At 36.7% G+C, this 20,377-nt stretch overlaps 1 protein-coding gene across 3 annotated transcripts; it reads right to left on the bottom strand.

Annotated features, from left to right (window-relative positions):
* Positions 1–620: 620 nt before the first annotated feature.
* LOC128026003 (E3 ubiquitin-protein ligase TRIM9) lies at positions 621–18,875 on the bottom strand. 3 transcript variants are annotated; one of them, XM_052612669.1, is made up of 11 exons: positions 17,808–18,872; positions 13,944–14,039; positions 13,719–13,841; positions 11,213–11,323; positions 8,423–8,576; positions 8,139–8,284; positions 5,295–5,433; positions 4,539–4,577; positions 4,017–4,320; positions 2,316–2,478; positions 621–2,098 (listed from the first exon to the last, which is right to left on the bottom strand). In XM_052612669.1, the coding sequence occupies exons 1-11, from the start codon at positions 18,636–18,638 to the stop codon at positions 2,021–2,023; spliced, it is 2,184 nt and encodes a 727-aa protein (XP_052468629.1). In that variant the 5' UTR covers positions 18,639–18,872; the 3' UTR covers positions 621–2,020. The 3 variants fall into 3 exon arrangements, with proteins under 3 accessions (XP_052468629.1, XP_052468631.1, XP_052468630.1); XM_052612671.1 differs by lacking the exon at positions 4,539–4,577 and having other exon boundaries at positions 4,071–4,320; positions 17,808–18,875; XM_052612670.1 differs by lacking the exon at positions 4,539–4,577 and having other exon boundaries at positions 17,808–18,868.
* Positions 18,876–20,377: the final 1,502 nt, after the last annotated feature.

Below are 20,377 nucleotides of genomic sequence, written 5' to 3'. Positions count from 1 at the left end.
TCTACAAAATTCTTAGGAGTTTTTTTTTTTAAGAGACTTTGAATATTTTGTGTGTTTTCATGTGTAAGATATATTCAAGTGAGGGTTCATTGTCACTGTCACTAATTCACAATTTTCATATTTTCATCTTCCAAAAATTCTCACTAAAGTTCAACTCTTGATAAGATTGAGGGTTAATACATTTTGGAATGGTTTATCCCGTCTACTAGCAAAAAAAAAAATTATTTAACATGTTATGTATTAAGATGTATAAAAGATAATTTTAGTGCTGCTTTGTAATTGTTTTTTGTTCTTTATGCATTTTATCTACCATATAAGGTTTGTTTTTGGAGTACATTATCTCTGGGTTTTAACATATGTTGAATTGAATTTGCAGTCATTCACATTTACATATTTGTTACATATTTTATTGTAATTTAGCCTCTTCCTTAATTTCTTCATTATTATTATTGTTTAGGTGGAGGCTCTACAAATAAGCCATTGCAGGTTTTCTGCATCTCCCTGCACAGTATATGGACTGTACTTTTTTTGTTTGTTTTTATTGTATATATTTAGATTTTTGTACAGATAAACTTAATAAGAAAACAACAACAATTAAACTTTAGAAGACAGAAGACAGCTTTATATTGCACCTTATCCAGTTTATTGAGCATAGAACTTTACAGATAACAACAATTCAGACACAATATGAATAATAATAATAATAATAATACATTTGTTATATTGGGATTAATTTATTAAAAAATACAATTTACAATGGGTGAAATTTTCCCTCACTGCACCCACACATTCAATTGTTTGTTGAGCATAAACCATCTGCTCAACAAACAGATATAGAGTACAGCACCTGCTCCATATTCTAACCCCACCAGTGGGATTTTAATATTTTTCTTAATGCAAAAGTACATCCTTTATGGTAAACTAATAGCCAATGCTTCAAGCAGCTACAATGTATGGTCTCGTTTAAAGTCGACTCTCTTTTGGATTGGCAGCTCTATTCTTTTATATTGCATTTTTTTCTCACATTGAACATAAGCAGCACCAGATATTTATTTAGCATTTGTGTTAAGCTTGTGCAGATTTGAGGCAGCAAAGGAGAAATCAAACAGAGAGAGAGAAACTAAACGTTTATTCATTCTCATCTCTCCTTAAAACGACACGCAAGGCTGTGAAGATGCCTGTGTGTGTGCATGTATTTGTTTCAATTAGGGTTTTCTATTCTGTTCAACAAACAGAAAGCCATTACCTCGTCACTGACACACATTCAGCTCATTCTGGCATATGTCCCAAATGTATGTTTGATCATCCACTGTGAATGTGGTAGGAAGGCTGAAAATTTCTCATGTTGATTGAGGTGTAAAATGAGATAATTTAGGTTTAGGGATCGGGTTTGGCTCAGGGTTTACAGTTTGAGTTTCAGGGTACGGTTTAGGATATATAACGTTAACTGAGGCATAATATACACGAGGAGCTAGTAACATTAGATATTTTACTCTAGTTTCTGTCCCCATCAGCAGTTAAAAATCACCTTTATACGCAACAGAACATGTTTATGTAATGGAAAATGCATCCTCTAAGGTCTAACACATCAGTAACTTATTTCTAAGCTTAACTTCACACAGAGGATTTTATCATGAAACAACAGACAAACATCTGTTCATAACCAGTAATCTGGGAGATCACATCCATGAGCACCTTTTCCATAAAAACAACAATGACAACATCAATAATAATAATCATATCTAGAAAAAGTGTAAGAAAGAGAAAGGGAAATGATTCAAGAATTTCAATATCAATTTACCTCACTTACATCAGGGTCAGAGTTATGGTTTCGGGCTAAGTTAACACTAACCGTCACATAGAACACGTCCATTTACATTTCAGAGCTCTCAGACCTTGTTCAAATGAATTAATGACTGTCTGCAGCAATTCCTCCGCAAAGCACTCACAGCTGAATCCATGCGCACTTGTCTGTGCGTGTGTGTTTGTATATGTGTGTGTATCAGTTGTTAATGACTCTTCAGCAGACTGAGCCTGCAGCTTCAGATTCTCCAGGAGTATAAAAATCAGGAATAGGCAGACCAGAATGAAGAGTCACCTATGAAAAGAAACACACACAAAAATTCAGATATATCTTATTGCTCAAAAAAGCCTTTTGGTTCAAGTTAGCATATTCGTACCTCATATAGAACTTTTAGAAAGCAGATAGAAAGTGTGTTGCATCATAAACTTCTACAGATCTCATCACATCCGTTTTCACCTAAGTTTATTCTTTTATGGATCTTATTTAATTGAATTGATGAAATGAATGTTACCTGAACATTGCGGTTGAGGCTGATGGCCGGGTAGTACATGCCCTCCAGTGTGTTGAAGGCAACGGGTCCCTGTTGCTCATCATTTATCAAAAACAACAGAATCCCACGAGTGAAATCCAGCAGCACACCCACAGTCGCTCCTTTACTTATTCCTCCATCCGTACTGAGAGAGTGAGATGAGAAAATAAAAATAAATGAAAAGACAATGCATTGATTAAATAGAGTGCAAGACCTATAACAGGCACTCATGTTTTTCAGTCAAACACAAAGAAAATGTAAAAGCGTCATTTTTATAGTCAACATTAAGCTGAGCATTTCCTAAAATATATTCCAGATACTGTTTAGACTGCTGTTAGCTTTGACCTCTCTCCTCTGCGTGAGAATAACATGAACCAGCAGCAGGGGGCAGTAATGCATCACGTTTTTTCCATCCACTTGAACGTGCTGCAGTTTTGCTCACCAGCCCCATCTTTCCATCATGTGCATTCTGTCTAAAACCATGCCTCCAAAAACATGATGTCAGCAAGCCTGAGCATGCACATTCATTAACACTCAGTGATATTTTTGCTATTCACAGAGCCTAGGACTTTAACTGAGACGGGTGTAATTTCCCAGGACACCTATTTCAATGATATCCCTCAGATAGTAGGGACTTAGAAATAATATTCAGATCCAACAGCTGATTCTACCACACCATCCATACACAGGTAATAACACCGAAGGTGGGAGAGTACGAAAGATAAAAAGAATGAAAATAATAAAGCATACTGTTCACTGTGACTGTGTGGGTGAATATGTTATTTCTATATTGCCAGCTGACAATACAACTGTGGTGTGATTTATGAAACTGTAACACTAGTGTTGTATTTGCAATCTCTAGAAAAAAAAAAACTATTTTTTTTATGTACTGTAAGTGGGTGTATTTTCTGTTTTGACAGAAAACCATGTTTGCAGGATTCTTCTGTGGTGGCACCTTGTCACAACATTGGCAATAATTTTGTTGACATTTCACAAATATATATTTTAAACATAGTTTATGAGTCATTTTTTGACTAAGGACTATTACAACAACATTTAGAGGACTATTACAACATTTTTTAATTATTAAAATTAGCTTCATTCATTGCTTCATCTAAGATTTAAATAGCATCCACTTTGTAACCAAGGGCAACAGTGAACATTTGTGATGAGGCGCTTTATCAGGAATGTTTCCAAGAATTTCTTTCTATGATTTTAGAAAAATATAATATAATGCATTTTTTAAAAGGTGATTGATATCTGCACTGTAAAAATATATATATTTTTTTCCGAAGTTGTGAATAAAGCAAATAATATTTGGAGTATACGGTTTCAGTTTTTCTACAAAAGTTCACATTTAATTCAGTGTGTTCCCAGCTGTATCTCTGTAACTGTTTTAAAATGTATTATCAATTTCTGAGTGATAATTCTTTCCACACCAATCGGTTTTTAGTGTATGAGAACAAGCTGGTAAGCAATTAATTGCATTAAATTGGCTTCTTTTTAAATTTTGCTAAAATTGAGAGCAACATGGCTTTTAATGGTCATGGCTTCCGAATAAGTAAAAGCATGATGTATAGAAATGTAATTATTTAAGATTATCATGCTAATCATTTAATCCTAATTTTCATCTAAAGAAGTTCCAAAACACACATGCACACATTGCCAAACATGTTTTCATACCGATTGGTGTGCGAGTTGTTATGCATGAACCAGGAGCGGTTGTTGTCCACATACATGGCCCAGGCTTTATCATCCTTCCCCAGCATCACGTCCTTCATGACATCCGCACGGGCGATTCCAAACGCAGGGTCAGGGTGATTGTCATATCGATCAATGGTCATCTCCCAGTAATGCACGCCACGAGAGAACCCTGTGTTGCCCATGACAACACGGTCATCATAACTGTTACACGTCACCGTGAGGTTGTCGTTAGACAAGATGATGTCAGGGTGGGCCGATGCAGGGTCAAAGGTGAACCAGGCAACTGCAGAAACAACACACATACATACAGTCATGAAGGCTGGTTGAGCTTTGATTTACAGTAAGAATAAAAGTCCAGATGAGTTTAAGAACACAGAGACACTGCAAATCAAACTCGCTAACACACACTCATCTCACACACGCAAACAAACATACACAAGCAGACAAGAAATGGTCTATGAGTTCAACGATGATGATGTTCAGATATTCAGGCATTCATACCTTCTGCCAGAGTTTTACTACCATATGAAGGTGGACTCACTGAAATTAAGAGAAAGAGAGAGGGGAAAAGAGCGAGAGAATGTTGGAGAGATAAAGAAAAGTGGAAAAGGCAGAGAAATGCAGAGGACAGGAAATGCAGAGGGGTGAAGGAGAGAAAAAAAAGAAAGTAACAGAATTGGGTACTGAAAGAGAGGAAGGAAAGCAGCAGATCAGGGAAGCTGGACTTACTTAGAGCTTATAAGTAATAAATGGCTAGTGATCGTTAGTACAGTTAACAGCACAGTAACAATGATATTCATTTATATTAGTAACATACAATTAGACATACAATGGTGTTCATAAAGACCTTCACAGTAGACTGTCAATGTGACGTCACTGGCAATTTCCATGAATAGGGCAGAAAAAAAGAACCAGAACTTACTTATTTTTTTTTTATTAAGTGATCAATGGTAAATGCCCCAAATTCCAGGAATTCAAACTAAATACAGTGTTATAAGACCTGTGTGATTTTTAAATTTATTTTAAATGATGATTTTGCAATGCAACAATTTGTGGTTCCATTATTTTCTAGTAATTTACAATTAACCTGTTAAGTCTATTACATTTGTTATTATAGTATTATTTTATTATTAATATTATTATATTATCATAAGATGATAGCCAGAACGAATACAATTCTGCTGTATTTTTTTGTACTGACATGCTCAAGCTTCCCTGTGTTTAAAGAGTGAGTGACAGTGAGGTAACATCTCTTACCCTCTGATGTCTGCATGACAAGCGTTTTGCTGTACTGGCCGACTCCACTGGAATTATACGCTTTAACGCGAGATTTATAAGCGCTGTTGAAGTGTAGACCATCCACAGTGCATATCATCTCTGTACCAACATACACTTCCTGCAGAAAACACACTTTAGTTATTAAACACACATGGTAAACACACTTACTGCTTACTGTATTCTGCACATTATATACTGAATACTGCCTACTATTTGTGTTAAAATGTGTTAACGTGACAGTCTGATCAAAGATTGAGTGCACTACATTGTCGAATATGTACCCAACACACAGTTCTTTGTTGTAAACTGCATTATGACTAACAAATTAAGTCTATGACTGAAATATAGCATGCCACCATACTCTATTACTATAGTAAGAGTAGTATGCTACTTCAAATTCAACTAGGCATTCGAAGGCATGCAGAAAGTATACATTCTACAAAAATAAAAAGATGTAGTATGCTATGTGTATTCTATTTCTGCAGTATGTAGTACACATCCTTAGCATAGAATTCACATTTCTATATGCTGATGAATATCTTGGGAGAAACACAATGTGATACTGTTGCTAAAAATCTACCCGAAAATGGAGCAAATATGAGAACACATGAACCTGACTTTCTAAAATAAGGGCTTGGCCTGTTTAGAAGATAGTGTGTGTGTGTGTGTGTGTGTGTGTGTGAGTGTCAATGTGTAGGTGACAATATGTGTGTCTAAAAGAGAGAGTCATTCAATGCATATATGTAAGTTTGTGTGAGTGTGTGTGTGTGTGTGTGTATGTGTGTGTGTGTGGGGGGGCTATTTATGGTAAAAGTATCTAAGTTTGGTCTCAGGTGATTCATTTTATGATCAGATCACTCAATTCAAATCATTATTCAAAGACTTTTTAGAAATATATATATATTTTTTATATTCAATCAGTAATATTAAATCAATCAGACGGAAAGATAAATCATGGATTTAACGCGAGTTCAACGATTTGCGTGAGTAGATTATATGCAAAGTCAATGCAATGATGCAATAAGACTATGGATCAGACGCATCCTCGCTGGTCTAGAGACGGGATGCCCCGCGTTTGGCGTGTATGCCCCATTATACTAATCTAATATATAATAGCATATGTTTTCTGTAAAGATACTAATCAAAACAACTCACCTGTCGAGTAAAACACAAGCGAGATCGGCATCTTTTTCTAGTTGAAGTTTGTCGCGAAGCTACTTCCGCATTTGTCCACGACACTGTTGTCATGTGGTTTCTACGTCAGTAAAGGTGGTAACAAAGGGGAACTAACGTCATTGACAGGCGACTGCACTGCCCCGTGTCACTGTTTAGAATGGGAATTTTCTCATGATTTACAAGTAGTTAAATAACATTAGAGATATTGTTAGTAATCAGCTGGACAAAATATATAACACTAGTGGCTTTTGGCTTTTGTATATATATATATATATACAAATTAAAATAATAATATAAAATAGTAATTTATCAAAATTATTTAATCTAAAATAACTTAATTTATGTTCCTAAGATGAACAAAGGTTTTACGGGATTGAGGTGAAATGAGGGTGAGTAGTTAATGACAGAAGTTTCATTTTTGGGTGAACGATCAGTTATAAACGGGGCCAGAGAATGACAGTGGTTGTGTGTGTTCATGCAAGCATTTATGATCGTGTAAATCTGTGTGTTTGTGGCTGCAGTGGTCCTCTAATATAAATAGACTTCTGCAGTGAGAGGCATGAATCATCTTTAGACTCTTCAGGCAAATGTGAGATGAGACACAATGTTTGTGGACTTGACTTAATCTATTGGAAATGCATGCGTGTTCCTCATCATTTAAATGAACTTCACTCATTCTGACTGCTCAGTGGCAAATGAAAAACCCACGCTAAACAATATCACTACATTAATACAATGCACACTCACATGAGATGTGTATTTGCATGTGTATATGCATGAATAATGTTTACTCATTTTTTTGTTCCTTTAGAGCAAAACCTCTTTCTCTGACTGATCATTGAGTCAGCTGAGCAGAATCATCATGCAGTGTCCAAAAAATTATAATGTACGGTCTCTGTAGGATTCCATTTCCTTGGAATAGAGATTATTATACCAGTTGTGCTCGATGCTACTATGAAAATATGTGTACTATTCTACAATGTAGTACTTTTATCATAAATTTAATCAGTGCTGTGTATTTCCACTCATGATTTTGCACAGCTTCCGTTCCATATTTAAAATGAATGGGTGGAGTTGAAATGCCGGCCGTTCAATTAGGCTCCAGTTTAGAAAATATAAAGCTTTTCTAGCCCCACACTTTTTTTCAAACATTCTGCTCAGAAATATTTTTGGTGTGCATGCAGAAGCGACATGCCCGTTCAAGTTCAGAACTATCTGATACCTGGATCAAGAATCGAATAATTCCCATTCATCTTCAGTGCAATATAATGACTTCAGAATGGCTGCCAATGCTGAAAGACGCTTCTGAGCAGCAGAATGGTAGTTAAAAGTTTGGAATAATTAACAATTTTTTTAAACTGAGGTTAACATTTTGAAAGAAGTCTATAATGCCCACTAAGGGTGCATTTATTTGAGCACCGAATCAGCATATTAAAATGATTTCTGAAGGTCTATGTGACTGAAGTAAAGGTTGCTAAGAAAGTTCATATAAAAAAAAAAATGTATTTCTTTTTTTTTTTTTATCAAATAAATGCAGTCTTGGTGAACTGAATTTAAAAAACTTTCATTATTCCAAACTTTTGACCGGAAATGCATATCTAATCTAATGAAGCACTGAAGGGTCCACTATGTTCATGTGACACTCACTCTGAACTGGCCTCCATTCCCATCATCCAGTTCTAAAATGTAGCCATCCACAGCAATGTTGGAGAGAGGCGGCTGTTTCCACGACAGAGTCGCACTGTTGGTTTGAGTACAGCACTCCTCTAACTGAAGAATAGGAGCAGCTGGAACTAAACACACACACAAAGCCAAAAACAAAGACAGTCTGCGTTATTTTGGGTCCAGTTTTCTGTCTTACTGTGTCATTACAGAAAACCATGCAAAAAAAAAAGAAACACACCCTATCACACACGCACACACAGACTCACCCTTCATCTGGACGAAGTCTAACTGATGTATGGTCTGCAGCAGGGGTCCGCTGTCCAGCGTCAGGTCAAAGTCACTGCTCATACGAGGGGTCAGAGAGCCCTTCCCCCACTGATTCTCCGTCATATGGACCCGTCTTATCAAAGCATCTGAGATCTACACACATACACACAAACTGTGATTCAGAATATATTACAAGGCATTAAGTCAAATTAATGAAGTGTTGCCATTATGTAAATGTATGACCTTCTGTTAATTTAATAAGAATCCTTGGAGCAAGATACATTTTGTGATGAGAAAAGTTTTAAAAGGCAAGGTGTCATTGAGCAAGAGTGCTTGTATTTGAGGAAAAGTTTTATAGGATCAAACACTTTTTAACAAATACATTTCCATGACCTTTCCATGCCCTCTCCACTCATTTATGAGTCATTTCTAGACAGTTTTCCATTTCTGTATCAGGTACCAGTCTTTTTTAATCTTAGTGAATTGTGCTAAAGTCTTCATCAAGGTGCTCAAGAGACTAATGATGTTACACTGGCTTACAATAAGTTTTGCACAACACTCACAAAGAGCAATATAATAATATCTAGTACATATATAAAAGTTCTGGCCAACAACAATAAGCCAATTATTTTCATGTTATGGTTGATACTTGAAAAAAGGTTTAATAATTTATTTAAATGATTTTAACATGTATATTAATATATATTAAATGTATTATTATAATATATAAAAACTACTACTAAACAAAAACATTTAAATAAATAATTAAAAAATTAGACACTTTAATTTATTTTCAATTTTTAAAAAAAAAATATGCAAATGAATGTAGACTTCACCAAACAATAGAGTATGAAATAATGGCTGATGACTATTATTTAAATAATAATTGTATCATTTAATTGTTCATTGTATCATTTAATCATTTTTCAAATAATCTTTTTTTTATTAAAAATAATTTAAAAAATTAAAATTGGTTTGGGTTTATTTTTTTACTTACAGTTTTTTTCAATCGCTAACAAGCGCATAACCATACTTCAGATACTTTTTCTAAACTCTTAACACAGACTAACACCTACAAAACACAATTGGCCAAATGGATAATTTTCTTCTCAAAAACACATTTTGTTAAATATATACTAAATCTTCATTTCAAAATAGAACACATCTTTCTCTGCACACACCAACTTTACCAAAACACTGGAAATCTGACTCAAAATTAAATTATTCTGTCAAAGAATAACACTTGTTTTCACTTCAAAAGGTACATGCAGTCAATCAAAGTACACCAGGTTTCAAAATACTGGCTATTGTTGACATTACAAAAACTGCATAGACTTTTATGTTTCAGTTTTACAGGTATTTGCATGCAAAACATGCAATTCATTGTTTTACACTAAATTTCTTGGTTAGGAACCGTATGTCCAAATATACAGTAATGTTCACATTCAAAAGCATTCCAGTAAAAAGCTATTTTTTTCCTTTACTGTTTACTGCAGGAGGTACAGTAGAAACACGGTATGATAGAACAGAAAAGGTTTGACAGTATTGCCTACAGTGAACAAAATATCCATGAAACACATAAGAGCATTCTGAACAAAAAACAACAACAGCAAAAAGCCCAGATAAAAAGGGGGGGGGGGGGGTAAAATAAAAACAATCTCTCACTGCTCCTTTCACTGCTCCTCTCACTGCTCCTGCATCTCTCACTGCATCTCTCACTGCTCCTGCTCCTCTCACTGCTCCTCTCACTGCTCCTCTCACTGCTCCTGCATCTCTCACTGCTCCTGCATCTCTCACTGCTCCTGCTCCTCTCACTGCATCTCTCACTGCTCCTGCTCCTCTCACTGGGCCCCTTGCTCTTACTCTTCCTCGTCCATACATTACAGTGTTTGTCTTTTTCTGTTTCTGTTTCCAAAAATATCACTCTTCAAAGTCCTCCTTTTATTGTATAAGTGTCAATGTAATAGAAAAAAATAACCCCTGCCATTGAGTCTAAGCCGGATTGGAATCAGTTGTGGTTTGCCCAATTTACACAACATAAATCAGCTAAGATAAATTGTTTTTGAACTGATATCATTGCAGAAGCAGATGTTTTTATACTGTATCTAAGGTTTGGAACATTGTTTTTGCTATTGTGGGATGTTGTGTGTTAACATTTGTAAATACTACAAAAACGATCCATAATTTTGTTGGGAGGTATAGCTTGTCTGTTCAGAGAATGTAAGCATTGTGGAAATGTGTTCAGTGACTCCTTATTGTATGAAAACGACATGAAATGTGTGAATGGTATGGCCACAATAGACAGATGCTGTGCTAATTGTGTTTAGAGTTTTGAAAATGTGACAACTGCTTGGACAAATGCTTGTTAGCGACTGAAAAAAACTGTAAATGAGTGTTAGATGATGGCAAATGTAATCCAAATATTATTTTTTTTTAATAAAAACTGATAAAATGAACATGCGCAAATATATAAAACTGACCAATACAGAAAAATAAAAAATTCAATATGGTACCAATACAAATGTTTCACCCCTAATATCTAACCAATTCAATATTTTAGACCAGAGCAAAGGTTGAAAAAGCACTTCACTGAATTTCAGAGAAGCGGTCCAGTTTTTGGAATACAAATTTGCTTTACTGAAAACTGATTTGGATCTTGGTACACCCTTAAAAAAGATCTCATGCATTCCTATCTATTAACAGTTTCATCTGATCTTTTTCTAGTGTATAATCATCCTAACTTTCTAGCAGATGAAGTTTATTAGTGTGATACTAAAAGGGTCAATGACCTGCAGGAAGCCGCTGGGGTCGTTTTCTTTGATAACTTCCAGACAGTATTCCATTAGTCCTGTGGTCTGCCTCAACTTCACCGTGCAGTGGGATATCTGATCACGAACCACCTGAGACAAAAAGCAGATAAAGAGGCAGAAAATAAGAGAAAGAATGAATTCATGATAACTGTGCTGTGGCAGGGTTGCTAGGCAACAGCGAGACCAACTGTCGGCATCCTCTCAGAGCAGCAAACACATCACTGACCTTTTACAACAAAAAAAAACATATTAAAATCCATTTGCACTTCATGTCTGAATATTTCAGTGGATGAATGTATGTGTCAGCGTGCGCCTCTCCATCTTCTACTTAAACCTACCAGTTATATCTCCTTTACATGATGCACAAGTACACACTAATACGCACACGTCCTCTAAAGCTGTAGACACTCTCAGAGAGCATCCAACCACGCTGAATGATTCAAACATAAAACACTTCACATGAGAGCCATTCAAATCCAAACAGAACCAGACAGAACAAGACCGAACTGAATAAATGCAGTCTCATCTCGCAGAGCCACTGGCCAAAACTAGAACCCCAACATCTTTGTAACCATGGGAACAGGCCTGAGGCAGCATGGGGACAAGGAGGGAGAATAGGCCTATATAAGATGCTAGCAAAAGCACCTAATCTCAAATACTAGACCAGGCCCAGGACAATTTTAACATTACATTTCCCTTCATAACTCAGTCACAGACAAATATATGTGTCATCTTTCAATGTAAAAAAATAAAATAAAATCTACAAGCCAAAATTAACAGTACCATTAATTGACTTGTACTGTTAAAAGCAGACCACAATTGAATCTTAACTGAAAACTATAACTGAATAATAATGCTGCACTGGAGGAGTTTTTTTCAGAGAGAAAGAGAAATCTACTTCAAATGAGTTGAGTTAATTTAATCACTCGAGCTTGTTTGTTTGTTACTAAAGAAATGAAGAGATTTTTTAAATACTTTTGTGAATTTAATTTATAGATCATAGAAAAATTAAAAGAAATGATAAGCAATAAAAGCACCTCAAATATGCAAATCAACATTTACAATTGCATAAATTTCGATCTGGACATCTAATTTAACAACTACCCCAAATCAGGGTCATGTTAGCGCTTTATAAGGTAGACGAACTGAACTGTTTAAAAGCACACTGATTTCACATTAAGTTTCTTTCAGCTGCATTTCAACCAAAGAGAACTGCAGCACACTAACTATAGAAGCAGTCTCAGTGGATCAGCCTGGGATTCAGTCTTATTCAAGGACACAATGACTCGAGGTTAAACCTAATGTCTCTGTGTTAATAGCCCAGATTTGTATCCATTAAGCTGCATTCCCCCCATGAAAGAAACCCTTTTTATATGGCATAGGGGAAGAAAACAGGCTGTTTTGACACACCAACAATGGCTGGTGCCTGAAGCATGAGTCCATTCTGAATCCAACTTTGGCAGAAAAGAGATTTAATGAATTTTTAATGGGGAAATAGAAATGATCCACAGTGCCCAGATATCTGTTGCCCTAATACATCAATGTGTTGAGATTTCCATGCATGTTGGTTAAACACATTTTAATAAACTAAACACTAAACTAAATTCTGTCTTCATTTGCTCAACTTCACGTCGTTTCAAATCTGTGTGATTTACTTTCTTCTGCTAGAGTCAGACGTAGATATTTTGAAAAATTAACAAATAACAAAACAGTTTATGTTCCTATTGATTTATTTTTGTCCGTACAATGGATGTCAATGAGGGCCAAAACAACTTATTTGTAAACATATTTTCTTTTGTGTCACACAGTAGCAACAAAGTCTTACAATATTCTTGGGTGGACTATGTGTTTTCATTCCTACAAAGCTGAAAGATTCAATAAAACAGAATCCTCTTGCAATTAAAAAAAAAAAACCTAAGTGTTAATCTAATTCATTCATCACTTCTATTAAAAAGCTTTAATGTGGTAGTCGCTAAACCTCCAATTAAGAAATCAAATCGACTTGTGTGGTTTGGGTAATTAGCACCAGATCCATTTTTCCCCCCAACTTTCCTTTACCTTGAAAATAGTACAGAGAGCTGTCATTCTGCTTTTGATGTTTATTAATCTACTCCTTAAAATAAGGAATTAAACCCAATAACTGAGAAGTGAATGTTGCATGTTGAGAAACATGAGAAACTCTAGAAACAGCAGGCTGGATAATTGGTTTATGCATCTTTATGCATGTTCTGTATGATAATGCGTAAAGGTCCCTGCTGCCATGTACTGTAGTTCATGTCACTATACTCAAAAATCTCTTCTATATTGATACATCGCAGGTGTTTTATGCATATTTTTAATTAAATATTGTATTGGGTTTTAGGTTTTAAAGTAAATGTCTGTAAACTTCACAGAAAATATCCTGTCACATTTATATTATACAAGCGGCATACTATATTCATCTTAGAGATTCTTTTTTGAGGATGTTTTGTGTGGTTGTGCTTACTGAGAGTTTGTGTTCATGTTCTTTGGTGACTCTGCTGAGAAGCTGAGCTTTCCTGCGGTTGAGAGCTTCAATCAGAGCATCACACTGTGCGACCAAACAAGCCTCGAATTCAACTCCGTTCTCCTAAAACACAAGGTGAGGAAAAAATCATATCAGAAAAGTTGATATGGCACTGCACAGGTGTGTGTATGAGTGCATAAGTGTTAGTGTGTCTCACTGCTGTACCTGTATGTGTTGTACCATATTTCTGAGCTGCACCAGGAACTCTTTGGCCTCGGTGGCTCGATCAGACAGAACATTCAGTGCTTGAGAGAGCTGTCCCTGGAAATATAAAGACAAAAGGAGACAGAGATGTGAGAAGACATAGAAACTATATATAAAGAGCACTTGAACATTATTAACCTAATTTTACTAAAGATTTAGTAAATGACTTAGGTTATTATGTGTGAACCATTCTAAAGCTTTTTGGATAAACCAGTTGCAAAATCTAACAAGAGAAAGGGGAAGTGACATAATTTGCGAGAGGTTAGTCATTAAATCTGTCATTTAAAGAGTGGGTGAGAGAATAGGAAGAGGAGTGAATGTGTGTGCGTCAGGCAAAGTCAAAGAATGTTACTTTAGAGTGGGAAAAATATCCTATTATAAATGTTCTCACATTGCTATGACAACCATCCGCCAAGAGACCTCCACTTTCATTTGTGGTCTGTCTCAAACGAGGAACAAAAATGAGAGAACAAGGAATTAAACACAGTGCTCCAAATATCAAACTAAATCACAGCCATATACATTAATCACTAGAACATTACATATGACAGCCTAACACACTAAAGCCCAGCACATTACAGCATTACACGCTAATACATTAATACATAACATCCTAGACGTTCTAAAGTCCTATGATGAGAACCAAGCAGGGACTGTGTTACAGAAACATCCTATGCATTTGTTCTAACTGAGAGCTGAAATCACCATTGTTGGTAAACAGATAAGACAGGATTCTAGAGCTTGGTTGGTTCTGCATGTAATAAGGGCCCAGTTGCTACAAACCCAATATTTAAATAAATAGGACAAAACCCCACAGGCAGAATGCTTTTTTTTTTCTTGCACTGGTCAGTTTAGAGATTATATCATGTCTTATTTCAGACAAGTGGAAAGAAAACATCCAAAATACACATTTAAGAGTTTATTATACTTATGTAGATTTTAATTGTAATGTATATCTTTAAAAGGGAATTTTCTCAAAACAAGTTTTTCCTTCTGCACTGAACCAGAAATCTCCACTTCAATATATACTTTGTATATGTAAACATAACACTTCAGAAAACATGTAATACAAAACAATTGTCTTAATGTACTGTGATTAATCAACCTGGAATACGAGTGATGTCGATTAGTTCAAATTTATACCACGTTCTCCAGCGTTGTCTTACCATATATCCATTTGATTGCGCAAGTGGTGCCACATTACACACTTTGAGAGAAACTATGAAAATAATCCATCTCTGCTCTGCAACCATTTGAAATCATCATTCTGTTGCATTTGACCGTTACTACAAATCTTTAGCAATGTATGTTTTGCGATAGTAATAAACCAGTTCCAAAATCGAACTGGGAAATAAACAATTTATGTTTCTAATTTAGTAAACTGTAAGTAAAATCTGTAATGTCTGAAAAATAGCCTTGCAAAATAAGTGAATTGTTAAAAAATATAAAAATATTATATATGGCATAAGCTAAAATATAAAAAATTAAATATTTCGCACTTTTGCAAAAAGAAGGAATTTGACTTTCGGAGCATCAACACATCACAGGTCCCATTTCCTGCTTGCTGTGTAAGTGTCTATGTATGTAACATGGAAAGATAGATGGAGAAATGGAGAAAAGAGAAGCATATGGCGCCCTGAGGCTACAGCAAATCTACAATCTGTTTAATGAATGACGAGCAAGTGGCTGCAGTGCGGAAAGAGGCCATTTTCCTCTGATATGAGGCCAGCTTGCCAGTGTTCAATGAAACAGCTACATATGGGACCACAGTAGAGGACACTGATCCAAGATCTGATCTGTGCGTGCATGTGTGTGTGTGTGTGTGTGTGTCCCAGGTGCTAAAAGGGGGAAGCCGTATTTGGGTCTGCCGAGATGCTGCTGCTGTCCCAGTTCAAACTGATACTATGTAGCCACAACCTCACACATGAGTGTACAGAGAGTAATGTAACTGAAGACACAAAATAATGTAGCTCAACACATGGAGTAACGCAGAACTCGAAATGAGGGGGAGGACACTGAATAGGAATGGTTTCCTCATGCTCATCTGTCTGCACCTGAAAATGTCTCCTTGGGTTGAATGTTAGTACCATACAAAAGCAGTTAAGGCAAATTACAAAATAAAATGCAACCAAATTCCTGAAATGTACTATTTTTGGATTATTTGATATGATTTCTTGATTAACATGTAATAATGTAATTTTTTCCTGTGATGGCAAAGCTGAATTTTCAGCATCATTACTCCAGTCTTCAGTGTCACATGATCCTTCAGAAATCATTCTAATATGCTGATTTGGTGCTCAAAAACATTCTTTATTATTATCCATGTTAAAAACAGTTGTGCTGCTTAATATTTTGGTAGAAACTTAGAACTGCTTTATAAACATTGATAATTTTAGTATTCTTTGATGAATAGACAACTCAAAAGAATTGCATTTTTCGTCTATTACTCACATAAAGTCAATCTTTTAAGATATTTTTTTTTATTTTATAATATTACTTAATTTAATAACACCATTAAAAGTAATCTTCAGCAAATATCAGAATGAATATAAATTTTCATACCTACAATGTGGGACATTAGAATTTAAAATGACTAAACTTTCAGTATATTAAAACAGAATTTTAATATTGCCCATTTATCACTTATCAGCCATAACATGACGATAATTATCAGGTTAACATATCACCCACAATATTCAATATTGGAGGATCACTAGGTAGTCTTACAGCAACAATATTTCTAATTCTAAAGTAATGTACAGGCATAACCTCTGTGAAACCATGTACTTATTGATCCATTTCCCTCCCTCTTGATTGCTCATGTTTATGAATTAAATAAAACAGTATTGCTGGTGGTTTACCACTAAATTAACTCACTCAGAATTTATCAACTTGGATAAAGCAGCATGTTAGAACTAGGAGAGAGAGCAGGGACTCTTTCCTTATTCTTCGCCTCTCCTATGGATACAGTCTTTCTCTTCTACAGACAGACATAGTAAATCAGCTCACTGCCTCACTGTATAATGTTGCTACAACAACAGGCCACGTCCACTGCATTTTACATGTTCCCTGAGGAACCCAGACACACACAGTTAACACGAGCTTCCTGTACGATTGAATTCCCATCAAAAGATATTTTGAAAATTACACAACATCACAGGAGCATTAAACCTCCATAACTTTAAAACAGCACCGAATGAGAACTGCAGTTATGAACATAGATGCCTCGAAATCCATGCAAATATATAATTTCCATCAGAAGGTTTGCTTTGAATACTTAGATTTGAATTACTTTGTTTTTTTTCCCCTACTGAATCTGCTAGAGAGCTGGAGCGCAAGTGTTTTTCACCTGGCCTGAATCATGACTGGCTGTGTCGTGCACTGTGTTTTAATTAGACCGGTGGTGTTTCACCCGTCTTACCTCTGATACTAAAACCAGAGCGCTCAGCCCACTGAAAAGAGATTTGAGCTGGTTTTAAAATGCTTTAGGGCACTTTTCAGCTGGTCAGCCTGCACACTCTTAAAAATAAAGGTTCTTTATTGGCATTGTTGGTTGCATGAATATCATTTGCATGAACATCCATGGAATCTCTCCACTCCACAAAAGATACCTTACAGTGGAAAATAAATCTTTACAGTATTCTTTACACTAAGAAAATAGGTTTTTATTGTATTTTATTTAAGAACTGTTCATTGAAGGATTCTTTGAGGAACCAATAATTACACTGTGAAAACTTTTTTTAGTTCAGCTTAAACCAGTTGGATAGGCTGAAAGTCATCAGTGAAATCTTTTAATAGTAAATAATAATCTACACCAGTCCCCACCTTGTGGAGCTTCCACATGGCCCCCAGAGCTTTGACCTCATGAGTGGAGTGTTTGCCGTCCTCCAGACACTGGTAGCACACGGGGGTCTTACACTGGACGCAGTACATACTCAGGTTCTCCAGCTCGTGCTCGGTGCAGGTGGAGATCTTCCGGGGACTCGCGCGGCGGCTGATTCTGCCTTGCGCCGGAGGTACGAGCCGGTGTTTGGCTAGTGGACCCCGGAGCGGGTGGCACCGTAGGCGGCACGGGTCGCAGTAGAACACGTCGCACTGCTCGCACATGACCGTCGCCTCGCGGGGGCTCTTCTCACACAGCTGGCACTTAAGCGCGGCCGCTTTACTCTGCTGGTACCGGTCCACAACCCCCTCCAGAACACGGTTCTTGGGGAAGCCCCGGAGCCCCCGGTCATCCAGCGTCAGGCTGCGATGGCACTGCGGGCAGGTGAGGCAGGAGTTTCGCGGGACTGGCGGCAGGACGCCGGTGTGAGGCAGCAGGTGGTGTTGCGCCTGGGGCGGATGAGGCACGCTAGGGGGGAAAACGCGCACCCCGTTTGGGGACTTTTGGCACGGGGTGGTCGGTGCGCTCACGAACCCTCCGTAAGAGCCGTATCCGCTGTCCGCCTCGCTGTACAGACTCATCTTATCCAGGTCTAAGTAATCATAATCGGAGCCTGACGCGCGGCTGCTCTGCGGGGATTCGGCGTCGGGCGTCTGCACCAGGATGTTTCTCGCGCAGGCCAGGCAGATATTATGCGAGCACGGCAGGATGATCGGCTCGCGGAAAAATGAACCGCACACCGGGCATTTTAACTCCTCTTCCATTTCATCCATCTTGTTGTTCCAGCAGGTTTCGGAGACTTCCTATAAACAAAAACGGAATATTCCCTCCGATGGCAGCTCTGTACGTACGCGTCTCCTCCGTATTCTCCGTATGTACCGGAGGATAGAGGAGGGGGCGGTATAAATTCGGTGGGCGTAGGCTGACTTCTGCACGAGCTCTAATAGCTACTGCATAAAATCGCTGTCAGTTTACGTGATGAGCTCCAGAAATCCAATCACACTGATGATGCAAAGTATCAGAAGTGCTTGATGAATTTGAGACACAGCCAATGTTTGTGGTAGTGCACCTGCTCACAGCTATCCAACGCCGCTTAAGGTGTGTTTATGTTAACTACATCACACGTCACTTTTCAGCTCTAGTGTTTGAAAGTAAAAAAAAATTCGGAGCTAAATCTGAAACGTACTCTCTTATTGCAAGGTGGTGATAATTGCCTTAGGCTTAAGTTTCATGGTAACGAAAAAGAGAGCAGATAATACAAAAAAGAAAATGTGTCCAAACATTTTATGGTTACTGGAAGGTTGTTGAAAATGTTGTAGCTATAAATAGGCCTATTTGAAAACGTGTAGATATAATTTATGTGCATAAACAGCCATCCAATATAGACACTTGTCTATATCTCGGACGTAATAAAACAAAACATAGTCCTGCTTTAATTACTTATCACATTACTATAGATTTACACATCACAGTTACAGGCAATAACTGAAATGTTTCTTTAAAAGCTTATTTAGTTCACTGTGCTAAAAAAGGTTGACCAAAAACGGTCACAGATTACAGTAAAACCTGGAAATAATGATATTATTGATGTTTGTTATGCACTGACTTTCTTGCAGGCAATAACTGACAGGAAGGTAATGCTGTGTTTTAGAATAACCTAGGTGATATTTGTCAGGTGTTTAGCAAAATTGTACAGTGCAGCTGCTATTGATTTGACCAGATTTGTGACCTCTGTGTTGTATTGTGTCATGTGTTTTAAGCACGTGTGAGCATCTGAAACGTGAGTGCCAGTAGAGGAGTGCAGGAGAGTGTGTGTGGGTGTATTGAGGTTGTTGAAGAGTTGAGTGTGTGTGTGTGTGTGTGTGTGTGTGTGTGTGTGTGTGTGTGTGTGTGTGTTATAAGGCCGTGATTGAGAGCCATGTGAATTTTGTCCATGTGCCACTCTCGTGAGTATCTGTGTGAGAGAGCCTTGGTGGGGGGAAATTAATTGCTTAATCATTTTTATTCTTATGACAGTAATTGGGTCACAGAGCAGGCTCTAAACTGGGGCCAGTATGTTATGTTATTGAGGTTCTCAGAGTAGAGAATCAGCCATATGTGCATGACAGTCTTCAAGGAGATGCTTAAATCTTGACCTTAAAAACAAATGAATCCAATAAAATCATGAGATAATGGATATGTCTATGGAAAAATTATAAAAATGTGTCCAAAGCATACTCAAATAGGACACAATGCAACCAACTTGTGTGCACTGCACACACATATTATTTCTTTAAAATATTATCTTAGACTGCATGAAACTGTGTTTAGTATCGTTGATATATTCTAATAGTTTTTATTAATATTTTGAAAGTTTAGTAATTTTGTTGTAATTTTGATAATAAAAAAAATATGTTTGTGTATTTATTTAATATAGTATTTAAAGTTAAACCAAATGAAATTTAGAACTGTTGCCTTGGGAAAAAAGCTTGTTTTTATATATTCAAAATCATTCTCACAAGACGTTTTCCTG

The sequence above is a fragment of the Carassius gibelio genome, chromosome A13 (assembly GCF_023724105.1).
Source record: "Carassius gibelio isolate Cgi1373 ecotype wild population from Czech Republic chromosome A13, carGib1.2-hapl.c, whole genome shotgun sequence".
Taxonomy (NCBI): domain Eukaryota; kingdom Metazoa; phylum Chordata; class Actinopteri; order Cypriniformes; family Cyprinidae; genus Carassius; species Carassius gibelio.
The sequence above is the reverse complement of the archived record's forward strand: the minus strand, read 5'-3'. Positions and strand labels throughout refer to the sequence as shown.

Coding starts and splice junctions, on each gene's coding strand:
- LOC128026003 (XM_052612669.1), bottom strand. CDS start 18,638: ATGGATGAAATGGAAGAGGAGTTAAAATGCCCGGTGTGCGGTTCATTT. Junction 4,578..5,294: donor TGTCATGCAGACATCAGAGG/GTAAGAGATGTT, acceptor TCTTAATTTCAG/TGAGTCCACCTTCATATGGT. Junction 4,321..4,538: donor TAGTAAAACTCTGGCAGAAG/GTATGAATGCCT, acceptor TTGTTTCTGCAG/TTGCCTGGTTCACCTTTGAC.